This window comes from Babylonia areolata, chromosome 5 (assembly GCF_041734735.1).
Source record: "Babylonia areolata isolate BAREFJ2019XMU chromosome 5, ASM4173473v1, whole genome shotgun sequence".
Taxonomy (NCBI): Eukaryota; Metazoa; Mollusca; class Gastropoda; order Neogastropoda; family Buccinidae; genus Babylonia; species Babylonia areolata.
In genome coordinates this window covers 52,381,909-52,404,764 of record NC_134880.1, presented here as the reverse complement: position 1 = coordinate 52,404,764, position 22,856 = coordinate 52,381,909, and the positions used below count along the sequence as shown (strand labels likewise).

General features: G+C 41.7%; 1 protein-coding gene across 1 annotated transcript; it reads left to right on the top strand.

Annotated features, from left to right (window-relative positions):
* Positions 1–18: 18 nt before the first annotated feature.
* Positions 19–16,629, top strand: LOC143282163 (uncharacterized). The gene is made up of 9 exons (XM_076587716.1): positions 19–417; positions 2,836–2,965; positions 3,472–3,572; positions 7,924–8,162; positions 9,102–9,228; positions 9,918–10,093; positions 11,178–11,367; positions 11,992–12,039; positions 13,131–16,629. The coding sequence occupies exons 1-9, from the start codon at positions 258–260 to the stop codon at positions 15,077–15,079; spliced, it is 3,120 nt and encodes a 1,039-aa protein (XP_076443831.1). The 5' UTR covers positions 19–257; the 3' UTR covers positions 15,080–16,629.
* Positions 16,630–22,856: the final 6,227 nt, after the last annotated feature.

Below are 22,856 nucleotides of genomic sequence, written 5' to 3'. Positions count from 1 at the left end.
ACGCTGGTCTCGAGATGATCAAGATGGCGACCAAATTTTAGTTCTCGGGTGTGCATGTTCACAGTTCGGAGTATCAAAGGTCTGCCCAGAAGGGAAGGAATTGCATGCGCGTGCTGAGAATTAATGGGCACATGCAGTTTTACATGATGGACGTATTGCATTACTGATGTCTGTCACACGCACCATTTTCTTTGAGACGGACTTGTGACAAATTTCAAGAAAGATAATCACTTCGCCAGACCCAAACATTCAACAATATGGCGTCAATGGGGCTAAACGAAGAGAGTGTTGAGAAGAAGTTGATGTCTGTGATGAACACCCAGGACAGTATTCAGAGTTTATCGCTTTGGATTATACATCACAAAACCCATTATGCGCACATAGTGGAACTGTGGTACAAGGTCATGAAAAAATCAGGTAAGTTGTGCAGTGTTCCTCTCGTCCCAGGCCTGTCTACTTGAGCCTTGAGGCCTCGATTTAAAAGTATATATTACTTTCTCAGAGTTAGTAACTAACTTAGAGTTGTTTTTCGATGCAGGTCCCGAGGGTGCCTCTTCATGGGATTCTACTTCAGGCTGTTTATGTGCACCACTCCCGGTTATCTGTATTTTTGCCTTAAAATTTCAAACGTAATTTCTTGTTAAAAGGACAAGGAGTCAAAAAACAACAAGCAAACAAAAGCAAACAAATAAAAAAACAACAACAAACAAACAAACAAACCAAAAAACAACAAAAAAAATGTACCCCCCTCCCCCCCACAAAAAAACACACCGAAAAACCCTTAGATTTTTATAACTTACATGTTAATTGTTATGAGAGACTTAAGTATTTTGATTATTTTCAGTTAATTTTCCAAGAAACTTTCATTAGAATTTAGATGTGTGTTCACAAGATCCTGATGCTTCCACTGTTTTCTAATTTTCATTTTCAGAAAATGCTCACTGTACTTACATATTCATCATGATCATATATATATATATTTTTTTTTTTTAATAATTTTTTTTTACTAGTATTAACAGGGTTCATTTTACATCATTACAGTTCAGGAGTGTACAATGCACATTGGTTACTGGTACATGTAGAATGTCTTTCAAAATCAAAATGACATGCATGTAATGAAGCTTGATAATTCAAGTTTTAACAGATTCAGACTGTTTTCAATTGTTATCAAAACCGATGCGTCCGAAGGACAATACCATGACAAAATGGGGCCTCAAACCCTGATTAACAGGTCCTGCCATGGTGGCAGCCTCTGCCTCTCTCTCTCGTCTATGCAGATACTGGACTGATTACTCATCAAAATGACCAGTCAGAAGAGCACTTTATCAAAAACGTTTTGTGGAAGTTCTATGTGGCACTAAGTGGTTAGGACCTCAATAGATGCATCCAGTTATAAGATTTGCTTTTACTGTTACAGTTTTATGGAGTAATAAAACTTGAAAGCACTGCTGAACTGATTTCATTTTGGGATGTATACACTAATTCGGCTTATTGTTATTGCTCATTCTGATGGTGTTTACTTTAGCACTGTGAGAGCCATGTCCCACCAGTTCAAGGGAACTAATTCTGATGGTCTCTTCCATGGTCAAGCCACTGAAGGAAAAAAAAAGGGTTATTGCCTTGGCAATGGCTGCTTGGTTTTTCATCGCTCCTGATGGTAGACTGTGGGCTCAGGCATGACTTTTCATTTTTTATTGCTGTGGACAGGTAGGTGTAAGGAAGGTGAACCAAGAGTTCTCTGTCAATGGTTATGCACCAGCACAAAGGGAATAATCACTTGTGTACAGCAGCCTGGACCACAAATGCAAAGACTAGTCCATTTCAACTGAGGTTCCTTTTAAGTTCTGTAAATAATCCACATTGTTGTTTCTTCTTTTTCTCCAGATGAAAGTATGCCTTCAAACAGAAAACGAGAAAAGTATTTAAAAAAAAAAAAAAAAAAATCAAAGAAACAACAACAAAAAAATTGTCTGGATACATTTACCTAGATATGTGTTATTATTAGTATGTATTTCCAAAAAAAAGTTATTTATTTTCCTTGAGCTGGGACATGTGCCCTAAACTTTTGAATTTCCAGATAAAACCCTGCTAATGCTGACAGCACAAGACTCAGTCCCAGTCAGTGCACAGGCTTGCATGCGCACACGTGTGCATGTGTGTGTGTACACACACTACATTATAGGATTATCTTATCTTGGCCTTTGTTGGAAAAAAAAATGTTGTTGACTGGAAAAGCAAAGACTTTATTATTTTTTTCAAATAAGATTCTGTGTATCCACTAATCCAGCATATCAAGTGTCATCCACTTCATACATTAATTTAAGCAAGAACAAGGTCAAGATCATTTAGTGTTAAACAGTGAAAAGTAAATGAGATACCCTTGCTTATTAAATTTTGTTTGAATAACAGTTAAGAATATAAGACAAAGTTACACAAGCCTGTCTGCTTCAGTGCTTAACCCTTTACTGTGCTGAAGTTCACATTAGCTTGGAGTTGGTAAAGAAATATTACAGACTGAGTAATAATGAAAGGTTGTCACCAAACTTTATCCACCTTTTTCCTGTTATTTGAAATTATACAACATGCTTTAGAGGAAATCTGAAATGTTTCTCTAAGTTTTTTTTAATTTATTGGTTAGATATGAACTGTTTGAAGATGGACTCAAATTGGTGAACCATTGTGTTCAGCATTTATATCACTGCATTACAAATTTACATTCTTGGTATTGTTACTGGAAATTACAACACTTGGATACTGTTTTGGCATTGTTCATTATTAACATGTTTTTGTTTTTAATGTTTGTTTTATTGACTGTAAACTTTCATTTTGTTTCAGTGAAACCAAGTCATCGCTTAACTCTATTTTACCTCTGCAATGATGTGGTTCAAACATGCAAGCGAAAGAAGGCCACAGTTTTTGTCAATGCATTTAAACCACTGCTCAAAGATGCTACTGCGCTAGTAAGGTTGGTATATTCATGAAATAATACAGGCATAGTTTTGAAGTAAACACTGGGTTTACAACTACAAGTTCATTGGCTACTACTCACATATTCACATGATTTTTAGTTTTGTTTGTCATTATTTTAAGAGTGCTTCTTTACTTGCAGTTGTGAAAAAAAAGATAGGTAACTTCTAGAATGCATTTCTAATTTCCTTTTTCGTACACAGTTTTTCGTCTGTTGTTTGTATCTTACATATTAAGTTACAGCTAAGATAAGTTATTGTTATTATGATAATTATCATCGTTATTACATTATAGAGTTAGCGTGTGATATAATTGTTATGTTTTTATAATCCATATCCTTGTGACAGTTAGACTTTTGGAGTACTTACTTCTCCTTTTGACAGTTGGACTTTTGGAGTACTTATAACAACAAAATTCTATACAATCTTATCAGGCACAGTAATGCTTACCACTTGTACATTAATGACATGTTGAGATTTAACAACTTTGTCACTATGTGTGCAGGGATGCAACAATCAGACCCAAGGTTGAGCGAATTTTTAATGTCTGGGAGGAGAGACTAGTGTTTGAAAAAGACTTTGTCACAGAACTCAGGGCTGTCTTGGGTAAGTGTAAAGTTATGCATTTGTTATTCTTCAGTAGTGTTATTATAATTATGACATATTTAGACCAGCACCACATTTTTACAGAAACAGACTGGTGAGAGCATGAATTAATTTTAATTGCAATGTTTTTAAAAGCGAATATGTGAAATGCTTTTATTTGAGAACATATGTTTATTACTCTTGTTTAATCAAGTTATCCGCGTGTGTGGGGTGGGGGTGGGGTGGGTGGGGGTGCGGTGCGGGTGTGTGCTGATTATCTGGTTGTGGTTTTCCGCAATTCATCTTTATTCTTATCTTATCTGTCTATTATAATCAATGTGCAGTATAGTAGGCTATGTTTATAATTATATTCAAATAATGTTTCTTAATTCTTTCTGTTTTTACATTAAGAATACTAGTTATTACCTGCAGTGTGTGGATGTATGTATGAAACGATGTATGTGATATTTTTTTACATTTGTATCTTCGTAATATTTGTTGGGGCTGTTGTTGGCTTTTACAGTTATGGTCCCCATCTTGTTTACTTGTCTATGTTGTGATAATGCACCTGACCAAATTTCTCCAGTTGGAGATAATAAAGTTATTCTTATCTTATCTTATCTTATCTTATCTAAGGAATTGTTTGGTCAAATGAGTTTCAGATATCTTCCATTTGTTGAACACTTTTTTTTTTCCAGTGGAAAGAAGGCCAAACGGGTGAAACTCTGTTGCAGTAGTTACTTGCAGTTGCAATCAACATGTGTTCTGACGACAAAAATCTACACAATGTGCTGCTTTTGGCAGGTGTTGTAGAAGACATTGAGAAAGCAAAGGCAAACGTCAGTCATAATTGTACTTTTAACATAAACACTGACTTAGATGTTAGTATCGGTTGCATGTTAGTATTGATTGATTGATAAATTTGGGTATGATATTGAACTTTAAACTTGCATTGTCATTGTAAATGTAGACTTAACTGGACCAGTGGTTTAAAAGAACTGAGGCAGGTGACACCCTAAATGGGTCGCCTTGCACTTCAGTCAGTCTGTCAGGCTATACAGTCATCTGTGTGTCTTCCAGTGGCTTTTGTTTTTTTGTTTTTGTTGTTTGACTATAGAGTCCTCTGTGAACAAGCTGGCTGTGATGCTGTCAGTCATATTTTGAAACTGGTCACAAGACGAATAGTAATCATTACTGTTTTCATTCATTCATTATGCCCATCACTCCTGGTGGAGCATAGGCCATCAACGACCCCTCGCCATCGCACTCTGTTCTGGGCTGTTCTGGCCATTCCAGTCCAGTTGGTCCCTTGCTGCTTCAGCTCTGCCTCGGTATCTCGCCTCCAGCTGTTACGAGGCCGGCCTCTCTTCCTCTTTCCCTGCGGGTTCCAGGTCAGGGCTTGGCGTGTGATGCTGGACACTGGCTTCCTGAGGGTGTGTCCGATCCAACCCCACTTCCTCCGCAGTATCTGCTTGGCTACTGGTTCCTGTCCCGCTCGCTCCCACAGATCTTCGTTTCGGGTCTTCTCCTGCCATCGGATCTTGTAGATGCGCCTCAGACAGGTGTTGAAGAATGTCTGAATCTTCTGCTGCATCGTCTGTGTTGTCCGCCATGTCTCGCATCCGTAGAGCAGAATTGACTTCACATTGGAGTTGAAGATGCGGAGTTTGGTTTTCATACTGATTGCTCCAGATGCTCAGATGTTCTTGAGCATGATGAAAGCTGTTCTTGCCTTGCCGATTCTGGCAGTGACGTCTTGGTCCGTGCCTCCCTGTCGGTCAACCACGCTTTCCAAGTAGACGAAAGACTCCACCTCCCTGATGGGCTCTCCACCGACTGTGACTGGTGTGTTGGCAGTGGTGTTGATCTTCATCAGCTCGGTCTTCTTCTTGTTGATCTTGAGCCCTGTCCTGGCTGACGTGGTCTCCAGGCGAGTAGTCTTGTCGTGCATCTGGCTGTGGTTGTGTGACAGGAGCGCCAGGTCGTCAGCGAAGTCGAGATCGTCCAGCTGTGTCCAGAGTGTCCACTGTATACCGTTGTTCTTGCCTGTTGTAGTGGTCTTCATGATCCAGTCGATGACCAGGAGGAAGAGGAACGGTGACAGCAGGCATCCCTGGCGAACTCTGGTCTTCACCTCAAAACTTTCGGACAGCTGGCCTGCGTGGGCAATCCTGCAGCTCATGTCCTGGTAGGTGCACCGGATGAGGGAGATGATCTTCTCTGGGACTCCGTAGTGCCTCAGCAGCTTCCACAGCGTCTCTCTGTCCACACTGTCGAAGGCCTTCTCATAATCTATGAAGTTGATGTAGAGGGGTGAGTTCCACTCCAGCGACTGCTCCATGATGATGCGCAGGTTGGCGATCTGGTCGGCACAGGATTTGTTCTGCCGGAAGCCTGCCTGCTGGTCTTGGAGCTTGGGGTCAGTGGCTTCTTTCATCCTTTCCAGTAGAACCCTATTGAGAACCTTGCCTGGCCTTGACAGGAGCATGATCCCTTGGTAGTTGCTGCAGTCCTGAGGTCTCCTTTCTTCGGCAGCTTGATGATGATTCCTTCTTTCCACTGGACTGGTACCTCCTCCTTCTCCCAGATCTTGCTGAAGAGGCTGTATAGCATATTGACAGCTGTTTCCATGTCTGCTTTGATGGCTTCTACTGGTATCTCGTCCGGCCCTGCAGCCTTCCCATTTCTCAGAGTCATGATGGCCTTCTTGATCTCTGCCTTTGAGGGTTTGTCGCAGCTGATGGGTAGTTCTGTCTCTGCGGGTGGAATGTCTGGTGGTGCGTCAGGGGCGGGGCGGTTCAGCAGCTCCCTGAAGTGTTCTGCCCATCGTTTCAGCTGTTCCTCGGTTGTTGTTAGTGGGTTCCCGTTCTTATCCTTCACTGGCTTGTCTGTCTGCTGGAACTTGCCCGTCAGCTTCTTGTCCTTCTTGATGCTCCTCTTTACATCTCTGTCCACTGCTGTGTACTCTTCCTGTGCCTTTGGCTTAGTTGCTCTTGTTCTGCTTGTGTTCAGCAAAGTTTTCTTCTCTTTCCTTGTTTCCAGCTTGTGGATGGCGTTGGCAGAGATCCATTCCTTGTGCTGAGTTTTCTTCTTGCCAAGGACCTCTTCACATGTGTCGTGCCTTGCTGTGTTCCCACTGTGTCTCGATGTCCATCTCACTGTCTTCGATCAGCTCTTGTAGTGCCTGGAACCTGTTGGAAAGGCTGATCTGGAATGCTACTTGTGCGTCCATGTTTCTGAGCAGTCCAACATTGTACCTTGTCTGTATGTTGTTGGCGTTGGTGAATCTCTTGAGGCGAAATCTCACTGTCGTCGTAAGAAGGTGGTGGTCTGATGACACATCGGTTCCTCTCATCACTCGTAAATCCTGCCATGATCTCCTGAACTTGCGGCTAATGCAGATGTGGTCGATCTGGTTCTCCGTGACGTGGTTCGGGGATCTCCATGTGGCCTTGTGGATGCACTTGTGTGGGAAGATACTTCCTCCTATCACCAGCTGGCTCAGGGCGCACAGGTCTGCAAAGCGCTCACCATTCTCATTCATCTGTCCCAGTCCGTGTGTCCCCATGGTGTCCTCATAGCCGGTGTTGTCCCTTCCGATCTTGGCGTTGAAATCTCCCATCAGTATTGTTATGTCTTTGGCTCCTCTTCAGTCTATCACTGTCTGTAGTTGTTGGTGGAAGTCATCGTTATTCTCTTCTTCTGCATCATTGGTGGGAGCATAGCACTGGATGATGTTCAGCCTGATGTCATTCTTCTTGGTGGTAAACTTGGCTGTGATGATGCGAGAGTTGACAGGTTCCCAGCCGATGAGTGCCCCCTGTGCCTCCAGTGCCAGCATCAGCGCCACACCCTCAGTGTGGGGGGCTCCATCCTCTGTGTGTCCTGAATACAGCAGTTGCTCTCCAGATGAAAGTCTCATCTGTCCTGACTGTAGCCACCTTGCCTCACTCAATCCTAGCACTCCGATCCTGTAGTTTTTCATCTCTCTCGCTACTTGGATGGTTCTTCCTGCTTCATACATCGTCCTGATGTTCCATGTAGCTACTCGCGTTGTCCTGGGTGTCAGAAGGTGAGTCAGCCTTGCAGCTTCCTTTCGGCTTTCACTGCACCACGTCATAAGTCTCCGGGACGGAGACCCTTCCTTGCCCAGGTGAATGTTTTGGTTCTTTGTCGTCGATGCTTCTGTAACTGGTCTTTTTTACAGGCAGGGTAGTTAACCCTACGCAAACCCCTTTATCCTCCGGGCGAGGTGGTCCTGCCTTAGTCGCCTCTTACGACATGCATGGCAGGGCAGTGGGTCTATTCTGTCAGTGCCCAACCCACAGGGCAACATTATTGTTTTAATTATGGAAATTGATTTGTCAAACAGATGGGAAACAAGCGGACGGAGCTGTTTTCAAGAAGCCCTTCAGTCCAACGCCAAAGGACAGGTTGAAAGAAAAGCAGAAGGGAAAGGGGAAGGAGAAGAAAGCGGAAACGGCTGCAAAAAGTTCTGTCACCAAAGACTCTGATGCTGGTGAGGACACAGGCAGCTCTACAGCATCTGCCAAGGAAGAGACAAAAAAAGATGATGACGCCCCCAGTGAAGAAACATTGGCTGCCTTCAAGGTAAACAGAGGTAGTCAAGAGATTAGTTGCAGTAAAATTGTAACATAATTATGGTGTTTTGTGCAAGAGAATATCTGTTATTGGACAGAAAGCATTTTGTCTCTAAGTCAGTAAATGTGAGTTATTGGATGGAAAGCAATTTTGTCTTTAAATGTGAGTAATTATTGGATGGAAACCCGTTTGTCTCTAAATGTGAGTTGCTATTGGATGGAAGGCCGTTTGTCTCTAAATGTGAGTTGTTGTTGGATGGACGGCTGTTTGTCTCTGAATGTTACTTAGATTTATAACTTAGGGTCTTCAGTGGTAATTCCAATTACTTTTGGAACACCTGAAAAGAGTTGTGACTAGATAGCATGCTGTTACAATGAAATCTAACTACAAAATTCTTTATGATTTGTTAATAAATTTCAGGATGTAGAAACTTAGAACAAACGTGTATGATTAAAAAAAAACCCCAAACAACCTTACAAATGACTGTTAGTGTTACCTTGCTTGGATGTATCTTTTTTGGGGGGAAGGATAAAAGATTGAAATGTGATGTATCATGATAGTTTGCACTGAAATGGTCAAACATCATTTCTTTGTCTTTGAAAAAAGTAAGAGGAGAACAAAAAGCTTTTATTTACTGAAGGGAAACTGCAGAGAACAAACTCTTTCTCATTGATTTGAATTGTGTTGGTATTTTAGATTACGAAAATTGGATTTTGTTAATGTCTTCAAATTGCCTCCTTCTGAGTTCTCCTATTCTTGATGCAAATAATACATCACACAATTTGACAAAAGATATTCTTTGTCTGTCTCTCCTATTCTTAACGACCAAGAGAACATTGATTGAAGGTTTGGTTCTTTACAAAAGACACATATTTTTTTTTCCTTGCATGAATGGAACCGGGGTAGATTTAAGTCATGTTGTTGCCATGTGGCATGTGTGTGTTACAGCCGGCTGACCTGATTTCAAAAATGCAGTCCTACAAGAAGCAGGCTTCAGAGGTGGATAACAGTGTACAGAAGGTGTCCCATCTGAAGCTGGATGCCTCCAGCATTGAGGCTGTCAAACAGCTCAAAGGTAAGTCAGATTTGTATGTCTAACACTTTCAGTTGGAAACTTGTGCATCCCCCCCACCCCCCAACACATACCCCCCACACCCCTTCCCCCTTCCATATTTTAACGAGTTTGTGCAGTGAGGAAAATACCTGTTCAAAGGGTTTTTTTAATTAAAAATGTTTTTTTCAGACACAGGGAATTTTGTGGTGACCTTGTGCAGGAGAATGAAAATGCTGTGTAGCAGGCATATTTTATAATGCTCATTGACAACAATTTGCCAAAGGATGTTTTAGTCATAGAGGGTAATTACTAAAAAAAAAATTCTTGGATGCAAACTGCTAAAAGAAAGTGTATGTATATATATGTATGTATATAGCCTATACTTTGTTGAACACAGTGACGCCTCCTTGAGCTACTGAAACTGAAACTGTTGAAAGAAAAATGAAAACACCATGGAGTTGTGATGATTTCACATGAATATAATGATTTTACGATAGGAAAATTACTACAAAGATTCAGACAGAAAATTCTATCGTGGCACACATTTTTGCACACTGGAAGGGGCCAGAAATTTCCACCCCAGGGCACTGAAGGGGTTAGTATTGACTCTGATGCATGTAATTTTGCTGTGAAACATGGCAGTACGATATATATATTTTTTTATTGACTTGAAGAGTCTTTCTCTAGTGGCTTGTGTTGATTCCTTACAGATCGTGCCCATGGCAATGAGTTTTCCACTGACTTTGAAGAGTCCTGTTTGCGCCTTGAGGAGACGGCAGAAGGGCTGGACAAGCTGAGGCAGGAACGGAAGGACTTGATGGCACAGCTGCACATAGCGGAACACTTTTACAACCAACAGCACAGTGAGGCCAGGATTGTTGCCAATGTGAGTTTGTGTCCTTCTGCAGTGTTGGTTCAACTAGACCGGGATTGTGGCCAGTGTGATTATTTTGTTCTTCTGCAGTATTGGTTCAACTAGGCCAGGATTGTGGCCAGTGTGAGTTTGTGTTCTGCAGTGTCGGTTCAATCTTTGCATCATTCTGTGTCTTGCTTGAAATTGATATGAGAGGTTAGTTCCTTTATAAAACCAGTACTTGCACTGAAAAAATATCCATAGGTGTTTTGAGGAGGGATTGGAAGGACTTTGAAATGCAAAGTTTGATCGAGTATTGATATTAAAGATGTATTGGTCCAGAAAGGGAGGAAGGTGGCAGAATGGTAAGACGCTCGGCTGCCAATATAGAGTCCGTCAGGGTGTGGGTTTGAATCCCACTCTTGCCCTTTCTTCCAAGTTTTAATGGAAAATCAAACTGAGTGTCTGATCATTAGGATAAGACAATCAGCTGAGGTCCTGTGTACAGCGTGCATTTGGTGCACTGAAAAAGAACCCATGGCAACGAGAGTGCTGTTCTCTGGCAAAATTCTGTGGAAGAAATCTGCTGTGAAACTGATAGCTAAACAAATATATAACTAAAGCTTGCACTCAAGGCCAGACAAAGCTCGTTGGCTTATGCTGCTGGTCAGGCATCTGCCTAGCAGATGTGGTGAAACATGTATTTGTATAGATTTGTCCAAACACATCACACCCCCTTAAACTGAAACTGGTCCATTTTACTTTCTGCACTGGGCAGAAAATGATAGCATGCACATGTACAGCTTATGAAAATGGATTACCTCACTTGAGTTCCCTCATATTTTTGTTTGATTTTGGTCAGGCTGTGGTGGATTTATATATGAAATGTGAAATATTTTGCATACCTGAAGGCATAAATTTAAATCATAAGATAAGAGCTTACATTTGAAAAAAAAAGGAAAGAAGGAACTATTGTTGAAGATAATTTGATCACAAGGAGACTATGACTTTCAGGATTTTACTAGTCATGCTTTGTCATATTGGCATGGAGAAGGTGATAACGAAACGTTTTGATATTGCTGTCAACAGAACAGTGAACAAATCGATGTGTGTGCAGGCCTACAAGAGCTATGGCGCCCGTATCAACATGGTGAAGAAGAAGTTGAGTGAAATGGTGAAGACTCTGCCCAGCCCAGCTGTTTCCCCCCCTCCACAAGATGCGTCGTCTGGAAGCACCCCTCCTGATCTACCGTACAAACCTGCCTCCGCGGATGGCATTCTTTCTGGCAATGATGACAGTATGAATGGTGGGCCTCATTTTCTGTGGCAGTGTGGTTGATGTTGTCCTTATTTCGGAATTCTTGGCTTGTCTGGTGCATGTTTGTTTTGCATACATATATGTGTGTGTGTGCGCATGTGTGTGTGTGTGTATTTGCACATATATGTTATCCTTGAGAGACCTTTTTAAGAATTAGTGGCTGTTTGGTTCACCGACATTATAGAAAAGGATTGCAGGTGTGTGTGCGTGTGTATGTGTGTGTGTGTGTGTGAGAGAGAGAGAGAGACAGAGAGAGAGACGCTTTGACTCTTTGATGTTTTGATGCTGAAGACACTGTCCATAGCACAGAGTTCAGATGATATTTTGGTATAGTAATTTATAAATTTGCTTCAGAGAGAGAGAGAGAGAATTCTAGGGAAGAAACCAGGCATTATTAGGATCGATGGTAATTAACTTTGCTCTTAGTATTTTCACCTGGGAGTGTTGACATTATCTCCATTGTAGATGTGAAGACTGCATTTTACTTTTGCATGTGTCAAACAGTGAATTTCTGTACCTGTGTATGGATAGTAAATCAGTCTTTGGTTTTAACTCTTAATTTTTTGTTTAGTTCTTGTTGTATAATAAAGGACTGCGGCTGTTTGTTTTACAGGTGATGGGATGGCATCACCTTCAGGGTCGTCTGACGACAACTTCTCAGGTAGACGATCACTTTGTGTTTCATCCTCTGTCTTCCTGTACAGTCACTTTTCTTCTAGTCACTTCTTTTACATTGTCTGTTGATGCATTCTTTGTTGGTTCACAGTTTAATGATAACCATTTTAGGACAATGAAATGTGATCTTTTGATCTGTTAGGAGGTGGTGTTCACAGTCTTTGGTGATTTTTATGTTGTCATACTTTTTATGAGAGCAGTAATTTGCTTCATATGTTTTGCTGTGCAATTAAAATTTTTTTTTATCGTAACATTTCCAAATGCATTGATGCATGTTTCCTGCTATACTTATGATTATCCTTTCCTGAGATATATTTAAACCTTATACCTTTTTTAAGTTTGTTATTATTTCTGTTTAACTTCATTATTAAGGTTTGACTGTGAACTGAACAGGTTTCAGTTCCTTGTTACAAGAAGCTTTCTTTCATCCTGAACTTAAGTCTTTTACTCTGCAGTCCACGGTTTAAGCCTAACTGCATTATTTACAGTCTTGATGGTCACATGAGTACACAGAATTCCTTGCAATTAGCAACTGCCTTGTAGAGTGTTTGAAGGTATATCTCAGCTCGTTTTGGCTCAGTTTTGATGCGCTTTTTATTTTTTGTTCATTTTAAAGCGAAACATTTTTTTAGTGTGTCAACATGGCTTCAAGTATGTACAGTGCAGAAGAGGTGGCTAGAAATTTGTTTGATTTGCCGCAAAGTGGTGACCATAGCAACAACGAAAATATAATAGAAAAAAGTAATGTTGTTGATTATCAACTGAAGTGATTCTGGTTATCCTCATGAGGATTACATGCTACAGTGTACATCGACACATAGGAGCAGGGTAGTGTTGAAAGTGGGTATAGAAAAAATCCAATATCTTAGCTTGAAACCTTCATTTACTGTAAAACCCTCCTGATCAAAGTTTCAAGCTGAAATATTGTTTAAAGTGAGGTTGTGTGCTTGGCATGGGTAAGTGCAGTGCTTTAAGCTGAGCCCCTTCTCCCTCAGTTTTTCCATATTTCTTTTGGTTTAGAAATGCTGGTGATTTCTGAGAGAAGTGTAACGTTCTCATAGCGACTGCTTTGTGCAGGTGTCAGCCAGCTGGAGAACCGCCTGACAAGCTTCATCCCCTCCCTGCAGTCCATGGGCAGCTCCAGCGCCTCAGAGGACGAACACCCCATCCCTGTGTACATCCCTCAGCCCATCAACAACGGGAACAGCTCCAGTCACCGCCTCTCTGCCAACAGAGTGCTGACCGACTCGGAGGAACCCTTCCCCAGTGAGGAGGGTGGCTCCACCCCTCTGACGGATGAGCCACCCACCACCCCAGTCATGGATGAAGAGCCGGAAAGCTCCCCTTCCCCCCCGCCACCCCCACCACCCCCGCTTGAGAAACGTAAAGAGAACCCCATTGACTTCCTCTCGCGCCTGATCTCGCAGACACAGAAGAGCAGTTCACAGAGTAGCAGTGGTGTGAACAGCAGTTTCCTGGCCAACTTCACTCGCCTGACCAGCCAGATGAAGGAGCAGACCATGCCGAGGAACAACAGAGCAGAAAAGGAGGAAGAGGTAACGCCAGAGGGGAGTCCCAGGCCCAAGTCATGGGCCGAGTGGAAGGCAGAGAAGGCGTCCAGGGTGGAGCCACCTGACACGTCTGTGCCACCACCTTCCATTCCGGGGTTTGGAGCTCCGTTGTCCACCCTGGCTTCTCTGGGAATACCACCACCACCCTTACCTGTGCCACCTGTGCGCCTGGTTCCTCCTCTGTCCTCTCTCCCACCACTTGCGATGCCGGTAGCGTCTGTTCCTCCCCCGGGAGCCCCGTCCTCATTAGCTCCGCTTGTCATCCCACCGCCATTATCCCCCATGCCTGACCGCAGCATTCCTTCCCTCACATCCCCCTCATCGCTGGCTCCACACGGAGTGCCGCCCCCTCCTACAGCTCACCCGTCATCTCCTGTTCCCACCCTGTCGTCGCCCTCTGCCCTTGTGCCTCATCATATATCCCCCATCAAGTCCATCACAGTGCCCCCCCCTGCCACCCCTTCCCCCATCAGTCCGCGGGCAGTGTCTGTGGCCGCTCCCCCCCATCCTGTGCCTTCTCCTGGCCTCAGCATGCCCAGCAGTCCTTTCTACGAGCACACATCTCCGGGCCAGAAAGAGAACTGGCCAGAAGCTGGAGAGGCGATGGAAGAGGGCGAGGGGATGATGCACTCCCCCACCATGGAGTATTCGGGAGCACAGGTAGACATGCCCTTCCCTCCGGTCAGCATGAGGATGAGGAGCAACAACTCTGTTCTCAAGGAGCTGACCCCCAGTACTGAGGACATGCCTGCATCAGAGCCCTTGCCTGTGTCGTCCCCGGGCTCCTCCCCTGTGTTGGACAGCAAGCCGGCACAGTCCTCTGTGGAGGAAGTCAGCGCCATCGCCACCTTAGCCTCCAGTCCTGGTCGTGGAGGCCAGGGCTTTATGGACAAGTTGAAGCACCACAAGATCTCCACCAGGGGCTACCTTCCTTCCACCTATGCTCCTAACCCCAACCTCATGACACTCACTCCAGGAGGAGAAGGGGATATGGATGAGGAGGAAGAAGACGAGGAGGAGGAGGAAGAAGAGGAGGCCAATGTGGCCACACGGATACCTGTGTTAAGTAGCGTAGTGCGGCGGGTGGACCCGCGAGAGAAGAAGTACAGCAGGGACAAGGACCGGCACCGAGACAGAGACTCCAAGTACCAGCACGGCTCGGGTAAGCACGTGGCGCCCTACCCTTCAGCCTCCTCCCACAGGAGTGAGACGTTCCGCAGGGAGCGCCGCTACAGCAGGGAAAACTGTGACCAATACACCTCCGCCTCCTCCAGCTACAGAGACCGTCGATCTTATGACTATGACTCTGAACAACAGTCACCAGACTACCTAGCATATTCTGAACATGTGTATGAAGACAGAGGTTATGACTCTTACTCCTATGGACAGTCCTCGGTCAGCAGACATAAGTACGGGATCTCTCAGGGCAGCAGTCATCGCAGCTATCGCCACTGAGATACACAAGCAGGCACTGGATACATCCTGGTCATCTGAACAATGCTAACTCTTATTAGCCTCTTAGCCCTTTTCAGGAAGAAGAATCTTAAATGGAAAAACAAAACATGAAAATAGCAATAAGAAGAGCTGTCGGGTTTTTTTTGTTTTTTTTTTAATTTGTGCTTGAAACATAATCTGTTTTAATAAGTTTTGATATCAGAGTTGATTAAATCCCATTGCTGCGACTTCAGTGTACATATTGAATCAATGAATGTTACTATTTTTCTTGCACTTGATTGTGAAAGAAATGAGTATTTGTTCATTTGGTTTGGGAAAATCAGTTACCTCTGGAAATATTTATTGGCTGCAGGTGATGGTTGAACTACAAAGGTATAGAACATTGTAATGACTGGGAGTCGGCATCATCATGGGGTGGGTACTGAGGAAGAATGAATGTTATTATCAAAAGGATAAAGTGACACAGAATATGAACTAAATATATTCCTATAGAATAGTTTATCTGACCCCTACCCCCACCCCCAACTGAAAAAAAAGCAGGGAGGAGGCAGATTACAGGGAAGTGAACAAGATGACTTGTGAATCATCTGTGTTTGTGTATGTGTTTGTGTATGTGTGTGTGTATGTATGTGTGTGTGTGTGTGTGTGTGTGTGAAGGATTTTGTGGCTTACCCTATTATTGTGGTGGGTTTTGAACAGGTGCATGTGTGAGAGTGGAACTTTTTTGCAAGTTTGAATGGACATGACATTGTTACAATGTTAGGGTCACCATTTGAACCAAAATGGAAATACTATAGTTTCTTTTTGTTGTCGTTGTTCTGTTGTTGTTCAGGACTAGTGTAAATTTTGTATACAATCTTTAGGACTGGGCTGGTGTGACCTTTGTTGATCATGCTGTTTGCTTGGTAACATTTGAAGTCAAGCATAAAGTTTGAAAACGTGCCATTGAAGAGAACATTTCAAATTTCAGTGTAAGCTTTTCACCTTTCGTGTTTGTTTTATAACCCCCTCCCCACCCCCTCCCCCCCTCCCCAATTCCTCAGCCCCCTTTTTTGTGATCAGAATTAAAGTACCTATTGTGCAATTAATTTACTTTTTCTTCTTTTGAAAGTATTGCTACAACAGTGCAAGAAAAGTTTCCCGACTACTTTCCCTCTTTAGTCTTATTTATTATGAATATTCTTGTTAATATTATTATTATTATTATTATTTCTTTAAAAAAAAAAATTTTACTAGTAATACTACTGATTTCTAGAAACTTTAAAAGTATATACTTCTGGTACATTTTCTTTCCTTTTTAAGATTGTAATCTGGCCTTGTTGTATGTCAATCAATTATCAAGACTTGTTGAATGATCAGTTTTGTTTAATGTATTGTTTGGTTGTTGCTTCCTTGGTCAAGGTGATGTACAGTTTGAAAAAGCAGGTTTAAAATTTTTCTAATGTTAAACTGATTTAACAAAAATTACTTTGTTGTTAAATTTTGATGATAAGAAAAAAAATTAACAAAAATAAATCCTTGAAATAAGAAATATTCATTGTTCATTTTTCTTTAAAAATTTTTCTAAAAAATAAGTGTGTATATATATATATATATATATATATATATATATATATATATATATATATATATATATATGGCATAATTAAGGTAGGTGGCTAATCAATATTACCACTCATATTTTTGTGGAGGTTTGTTGATTGAGCATCTCTCGAAAGAAATCAGACTGAATAAGGACTGTTAATGAGTAACGTTTGCAGTGCAGCTGCAGCAGCAGTTTTACTGGTTGATTATTACAGATGCGTGTGCACACACACACTCACACACACACACACACATGCACACACACACTCACACACACACACACATACAAGAGCGCACAGAATCACATTACAAATCCCTTTAGAGATTTCTGGAAAAAACATCAGTTTTTTAATACTTTTTGATTTATCCTTGAATGTCAGTTGTGACTGAGGAAGAAATGAAGAGAAAGTGCTGGTTGTCTTTTCCATTGACTCTCACTACCAACTCCACTACTGTTGCTGATGAGAGTTTCTGGAACCAATTATGCTGTTGTGCACAAGATAATTTTTTAGTGAGAGTGTTTGGCTCTGTTAGGGAGATGTAATCCATTTTCTGAGTAACTCGAGTGAGAAAGAAAAGTTTAGATTTAAGCTCCATTGTAAAGAACCTATGAGCATCTATCATTGACTTATAATGTTAAAGATGAGATAAAACGAGTACAGGGAGCAAGGAGAAGATTCAAGATTCAATAACTTTATTACTCAAGGATAAAGATTTTAGGCATTGCCTTCCAATTGTCTTCCAATCTGTCCTTGTGACAACAAAAACAGTAACGATAAGACACAACAATAATAACAATAGTAAATACTACCACTACCACTACTACTACTACTAATGATAATTATAATACTAATCAACGGACCATCATCATCATAAAAAAATAATGAAGGGAACACTGTCACACACTCACACCCACCCACCCACACACATATGCACACACTCATCCCCAAACACACACACCCTTATGCATATACATATTTGCACATATACCCACATGCATGCATATGTCTACATGTACATACAGATATGTATGCATATGCATACATAGACATAATTCGGTATCAAATCATACTGTAGTACATTACAGATCATATTGTAGTCCAGAAGAGGCAGGCAGAAGAAGAGACAGGAGGACATCTCAGAGTGGACAGGTCAACCCCTGAGTTGGACAGTCAGGACAGACAACCGTGAGTGAATGAGGCTGGTTGCCAAATGTGTGGTGCCTCCACAGTCTATCAGACTACAGGATAGATAGACAAATAGACAGATAGACAGATCGATGGTTTCATCTTTGGAGGGATATATTTCATGAATGATATCATGTTTGTGGGAGTTAGCTTTTTTCCTTTTACTTCTCACAGATCGAAGTAAGAATAAAGCATTATATCAAAATCAAAATGATTCCTTGGTTAGTGTAGTTTTTTTGTTGGCTCCCCCCCCCCCCCACCCCTTTTTTTTTCCTGTTTTTTTTTATGTTGCTGCTGTTACCTCATTCTGTGGCAGGTATAATGTAAATAATTCGTTTTGGTATTAAATAAAATCGCAAAACTGCAAGAATTCAGAAATTGCATCTGCAGAAGTTAATAAGTTAATGAAGCAAAGGGGAAAAAAATAGAAAATGAAATTATTTTGTTTGTTTAAAGTTGTTAATCTGACTTATTCCCCCTGGACATTTTTTTTTTTTTTTAAGCAGTGAAAAAGCATTGCTCACCTCCCATGTTATGCCCCCTTCCCCACACTATCATCTCCTCCCCTCCCTCTCTCCCTTGCCACAAAGGAGGCAAAAGATTGGTGACAACAACAGGCAAACCAGAGAACAGAATCTAATATGAATAATAGGGGGAAAAAAAAGTTTGTACTTCATTTAAATGTGTATCCTTGGGCTACCACACTGATTTGTTGCTTCACTTATGATTGTAATTATTTGTTTGAAAACATGCAAACCTCAGTACAGTTTAGTCATGGAGAGAAAGTTATCTTGTTGGTAGGTACTGAGTTGCACTGAAAAACAGTCAGCACATGGTTGAGAGTTAATGTGATACATGGCAGTCATGTTTAGTAACATGCATGCAGCATTGGCAATACATTTTGCACTGAGTGCAGATTTGAGTTTACTTTTAAAGGATGCACTCTGTAATTCACTGGTGTATAATCTGTCATGGTTTTGACCTGAAGAAGAATATTCTTAACTCGCATTCAGCGTTTCTCACCTTCCGTAGTATACTCCCTTCCCCACACTGTCATCCCCTCCCCTTGCTCCAGCCCTTGCCACAAAGGAGGCAAAAGGCGGGTGAAAACAACAGGCAAAAAAGAGAACAGAATGTACTGATGCAAAAAAAACCCAAAAACACACACACACACACACACACACACACAAAAAAAACCACGAAGAAGAAGAAAAAAGTTGGCACTTCATTTTAATTTGTATCCTTTGGTTATCACTCTGAATTGTTCCTTCATTTATGAAAGGAATTATTGTTTGAAAACAGGCAAACTTCAGTGCAATCAAGTCATGGAGAGAAAATTATCTTGCACTGAGTTGCAAGGAAAAACAGTCAGTGCATGGTTGAGAGTTAATGTGGTAGAATGTTCTGATGTCAGTCATGTTTAGAAACATGCACGCAGCATTGGCAATACACTTTGCTGAGTGCAAATTTTATCTGAGTTTACTTACAGTGCATACACTGTGTAATTGTACACTGTGCACACACTGTTTAATTCACTGGTGTATAATCGGTCATGGTTTTCACCTCCTTTCATGTTCAGAATATATGTCTGTCTAGACAAACAAAGTGGCAGCAGACTGGAAACAGAAAAAGCAGCCGAGGTATGTAACATCATCATATAAAGCTCATGTCCCTTTTGCAAGCCACATTGTTGCCCCTTTCTTTTGGCTTACCATTATGTTTCCTGTATTCATGTTAAATTGGCAAGGTTTTGTTGTTGTTTGCTTATTTTCGCTTGGTTTTACTCTTTTCTATTTTCACTTTGGTTGAAGCGGTGGATTTGATTCCCCCCCCCCCCCCCCTGCCCCCCCCCCCCCCCCCCCCAATAATTATCACAGATTCCTTCCATCATCATGGGTCAGTATTAATCAGTGGGTAATGGGAGGAAGTTGGATAGAGGAGAGGCGGCTTCAGTCTCGAAAATTCCAGTACTATGCTTACAGGATTCTTACTCCCTTTGCACTTGAGTTTCTGTGGTAGAAAATGTTATATTGTGTGTGAGGGATGCCTCCACCCCTCCCCTGACTCTCCCTTTGGATTGTGTGGGCTTCTGATTGTGTGGGCTTCAAGGTTCAAGTGTATTACTTTTGGATTGTATGGGGTTCTGAGTTCAAGTATATTAATTGTGGATTGTATGGGGTTCTGAGTTCAAGTGTATTAATTGTGGATTGTATGGGGTTCTGAGTTCAAATGTATCACTTTTGGATTGTATGGGGTTCTGAGTTCAAGTGTATTAATTGTGGATTGTATGAGGTTCTGAGTTCAAGTGTATTAATTGTGGATTGTATGGGGTTTTGAGTTCAAGTGTATTAATTGTGGATTGTATGGGGTTCTGAGTTCAAGTATATTAATTGTGGATTGTATGGGGTTTTGAGTTCAAAGGTATTAACTGTGGATTGTATGGGCTTTTAGGTTCAAGTATATTAATTGTGGATTGTATGGGCTTCTGAGTTCAAATGTATTGTGGATAGGATGGGGTTCTAGGTTCAAGTGTATTGATTGTGGATTGTATGGGGTTCTGAGTTCGAGTACAATCTTAATTGCCTGTCCTTACCAATCGGCCTTGCCAGTGATGATAAATATCGCCCTTCCTCCATCGTGACTGGGAAGAGGGAGTGGGGTGGGTAGGGTGGACATGGAACAGAGACGATAAAAGTGACTGGAACAGTGGAAGCAGCTGTAAACTTTTCATTCGTTTCGAGTCATAGCCAGCAAGTTTGGTCCTGTTCACCAGTTTTTGTGGCTAAAGCAGTGCTGAGACAGATCCCAGGCAAATTCTGGAAATTCTGATTTGCTCCCTTTTCCATGAGCACTTCCATTACTCATTCTGTGGCTCACTTGTAATAGTATCCCATGCATACCATGCCAGTATACTATTACTGTGTATTAGTACACATTAGTTGGGATAGACAGGGTGGGGAATATGAGTTTGACACAGTAAGTAAACAAGCTGACCAGGGAGTTCATGAAGCAATTCCTCTTTTCTTAAATCATTGTGGTTACCCATGAAAACTCTGTATGGCTGGAAGAGGGAAGGTAGGGGTGAGGGGCTGAAAGACACAAGTGAATGTGGGGGTTATGGTGCACAACCACAGTTGAAGGTAAAAACTGTCAAGATTCGCGACATTCCATTTTCTGACATTTGCTGAAGAGCATTCTTTTAACCAGTATTGGATGGAGTTTGAGAGAATGCGGGATGGATGTATGTGTGTTGTTACATGACAATGTAACTAATGCTACTGCTCTTTGATTGAGAAGATGGCTTTGTTATCAGTTTTTCAGATAAAATATTTGTGTGTGTGAAAAGAATGACTTATGAGTTGGGTTTGTGTGCGAGTGCATGTGACTGAGAAAGAGGCAGTGTGCATATCATGTTTTTTTTTCTTGATAAACATTTGGCTGATTCTGATTTTGCTGGGAGCTTGTTTGATTTGAAAATCATTAAATTGGATTTTAGGCCCTTTCCTCTCTGACTTTTATTAATTTTTTTTTAGTTGTAATTTCCTTGCTTGTTTGTGTATTTAGTTTTATTTCATGTGTTTTTGTATGAATTTTAATTATGTAACATATACATCTTGACTCTCTTTGATTACCTCCTTTCCCTTGCTCTTCTGTATTACAGTGTACAAGCATGGACGCACATAGTGATACACCTTCACACACACGCATACACACACACACACACATTTCATACACAGAGAAGTGCACTTCATGAATTATCACTTTGCTCACATTCTTTCCACTCTTGGATTCTTATCGACAGAATGATTTGTTTTGTTGATGTTAAAATTCTCCCAACATTGTCATGCATTTCTCAGCCTTTGTGAAGTGTGATGGTATTGTAGAAACACATTTATTAAAGTTCTTAACATTCTTGATGCTCCTTTCACACAGGCCTCTCCTCACCTCCCCACCCTCTATCACTGCCCTTCCCCCTCCTTCCGGCATACACCCTGCTTTCTCATCTCCAAATTATAGTGTTATGGATGAACACATTTCTCATTAACTTCTTGGGATGTTGATGTGGATGTGTAGCATTGCTAACACTTTTACTGGCGTTTTCTTCTTCTGTAAATTCTGAAGTGGACTGATTGAGCTCATTTCCCACCCTGGTGTTTAGAGGACAACAAAGACAAACAAGTTTACTTGTGGGCAGTTTCATCCATGGCCAGTGTTTTCAGTTTCAGTGTTAGTTTTCACCCTGGTGGACGGAATTGGTCAGGCTCTCTGATCCAGTATTCACTAGTGAGCAGGACTTGAAGCCCTTTTTAGCATGGTGTTGTGTCCTTGGGAAATGCTCTTTACTCCAATATTCCTCACTCCATCCTGGTGTGAGTCAGTGCCTGACTTTGGTTGAGGAATGTTGAAAGCGGTGGTTGGGGTTTAAAATGGTGGAGGGAGAGGATTTGGTCATGCCTTCCTATGGCAAGCCCTCGACACAGGGGATAAGAATTCACTGCCTCCACGTCCATAAAAGGCTGTGGGACTTTGTTTTGAGTTTCAGTTAATGTGTTTGTACAGGTCTACTCCTGGTCACATTCAGCTGCTTGCAGAAGCTTCATCCCTCAGGCTGTTTTGTGGTACAGTTGTTGTTGGCTGGTTGTCGTTTCTAGGGAACAGCCATACACACTGCTCTGCTTTTGATCTTGATGTCTATTTCATCACAAGGTTGCTTGGCTTGTGTCAGGAAACACTGTTTCAGTCTGCTTGGCGCAGAGCTTCATGTGGAGAAATGCGCTAGCTGTCTTGGCTTTTAGTTGTAAAAAAATAAGTGCCTTCCCTGAGTCTCTTCTCCACTGAGATTGTAACAGAGTAATAGTGCCTTAAACAGCTAACAGTTGACAGCTCTTAGTCCAGACTGACTCTTCATTGTTTTTTTCTTTTTAATGTACTAAAGAAAAGAAGTGAAATTGCATCATGTGACTGTTTCTTTCTTTTCTTTCTTATTAACAGTATCTGTCTTATCT

Bases quoted from the DNA above. Each gene is read 5' to 3' on its own strand.
- LOC143282163 (XM_076587716.1), top strand. From the start codon at position 258: ATGGCGTCAATGGGGCTAAACGAAGAGAGTGTTGAGAAGAAGTTGATG. The intron at 2,966-3,471 runs GTTGGTATATTC...CTATGTGTGCAG, and splicing joins GATGCTACTGCGCTAGTAAG to GGATGCAACAATCAGACCCA. The intron at 10,094-11,177 runs GTGAGTTTGTGT...ATGTGTGTGCAG, and splicing joins AGGCCAGGATTGTTGCCAAT to GCCTACAAGAGCTATGGCGC.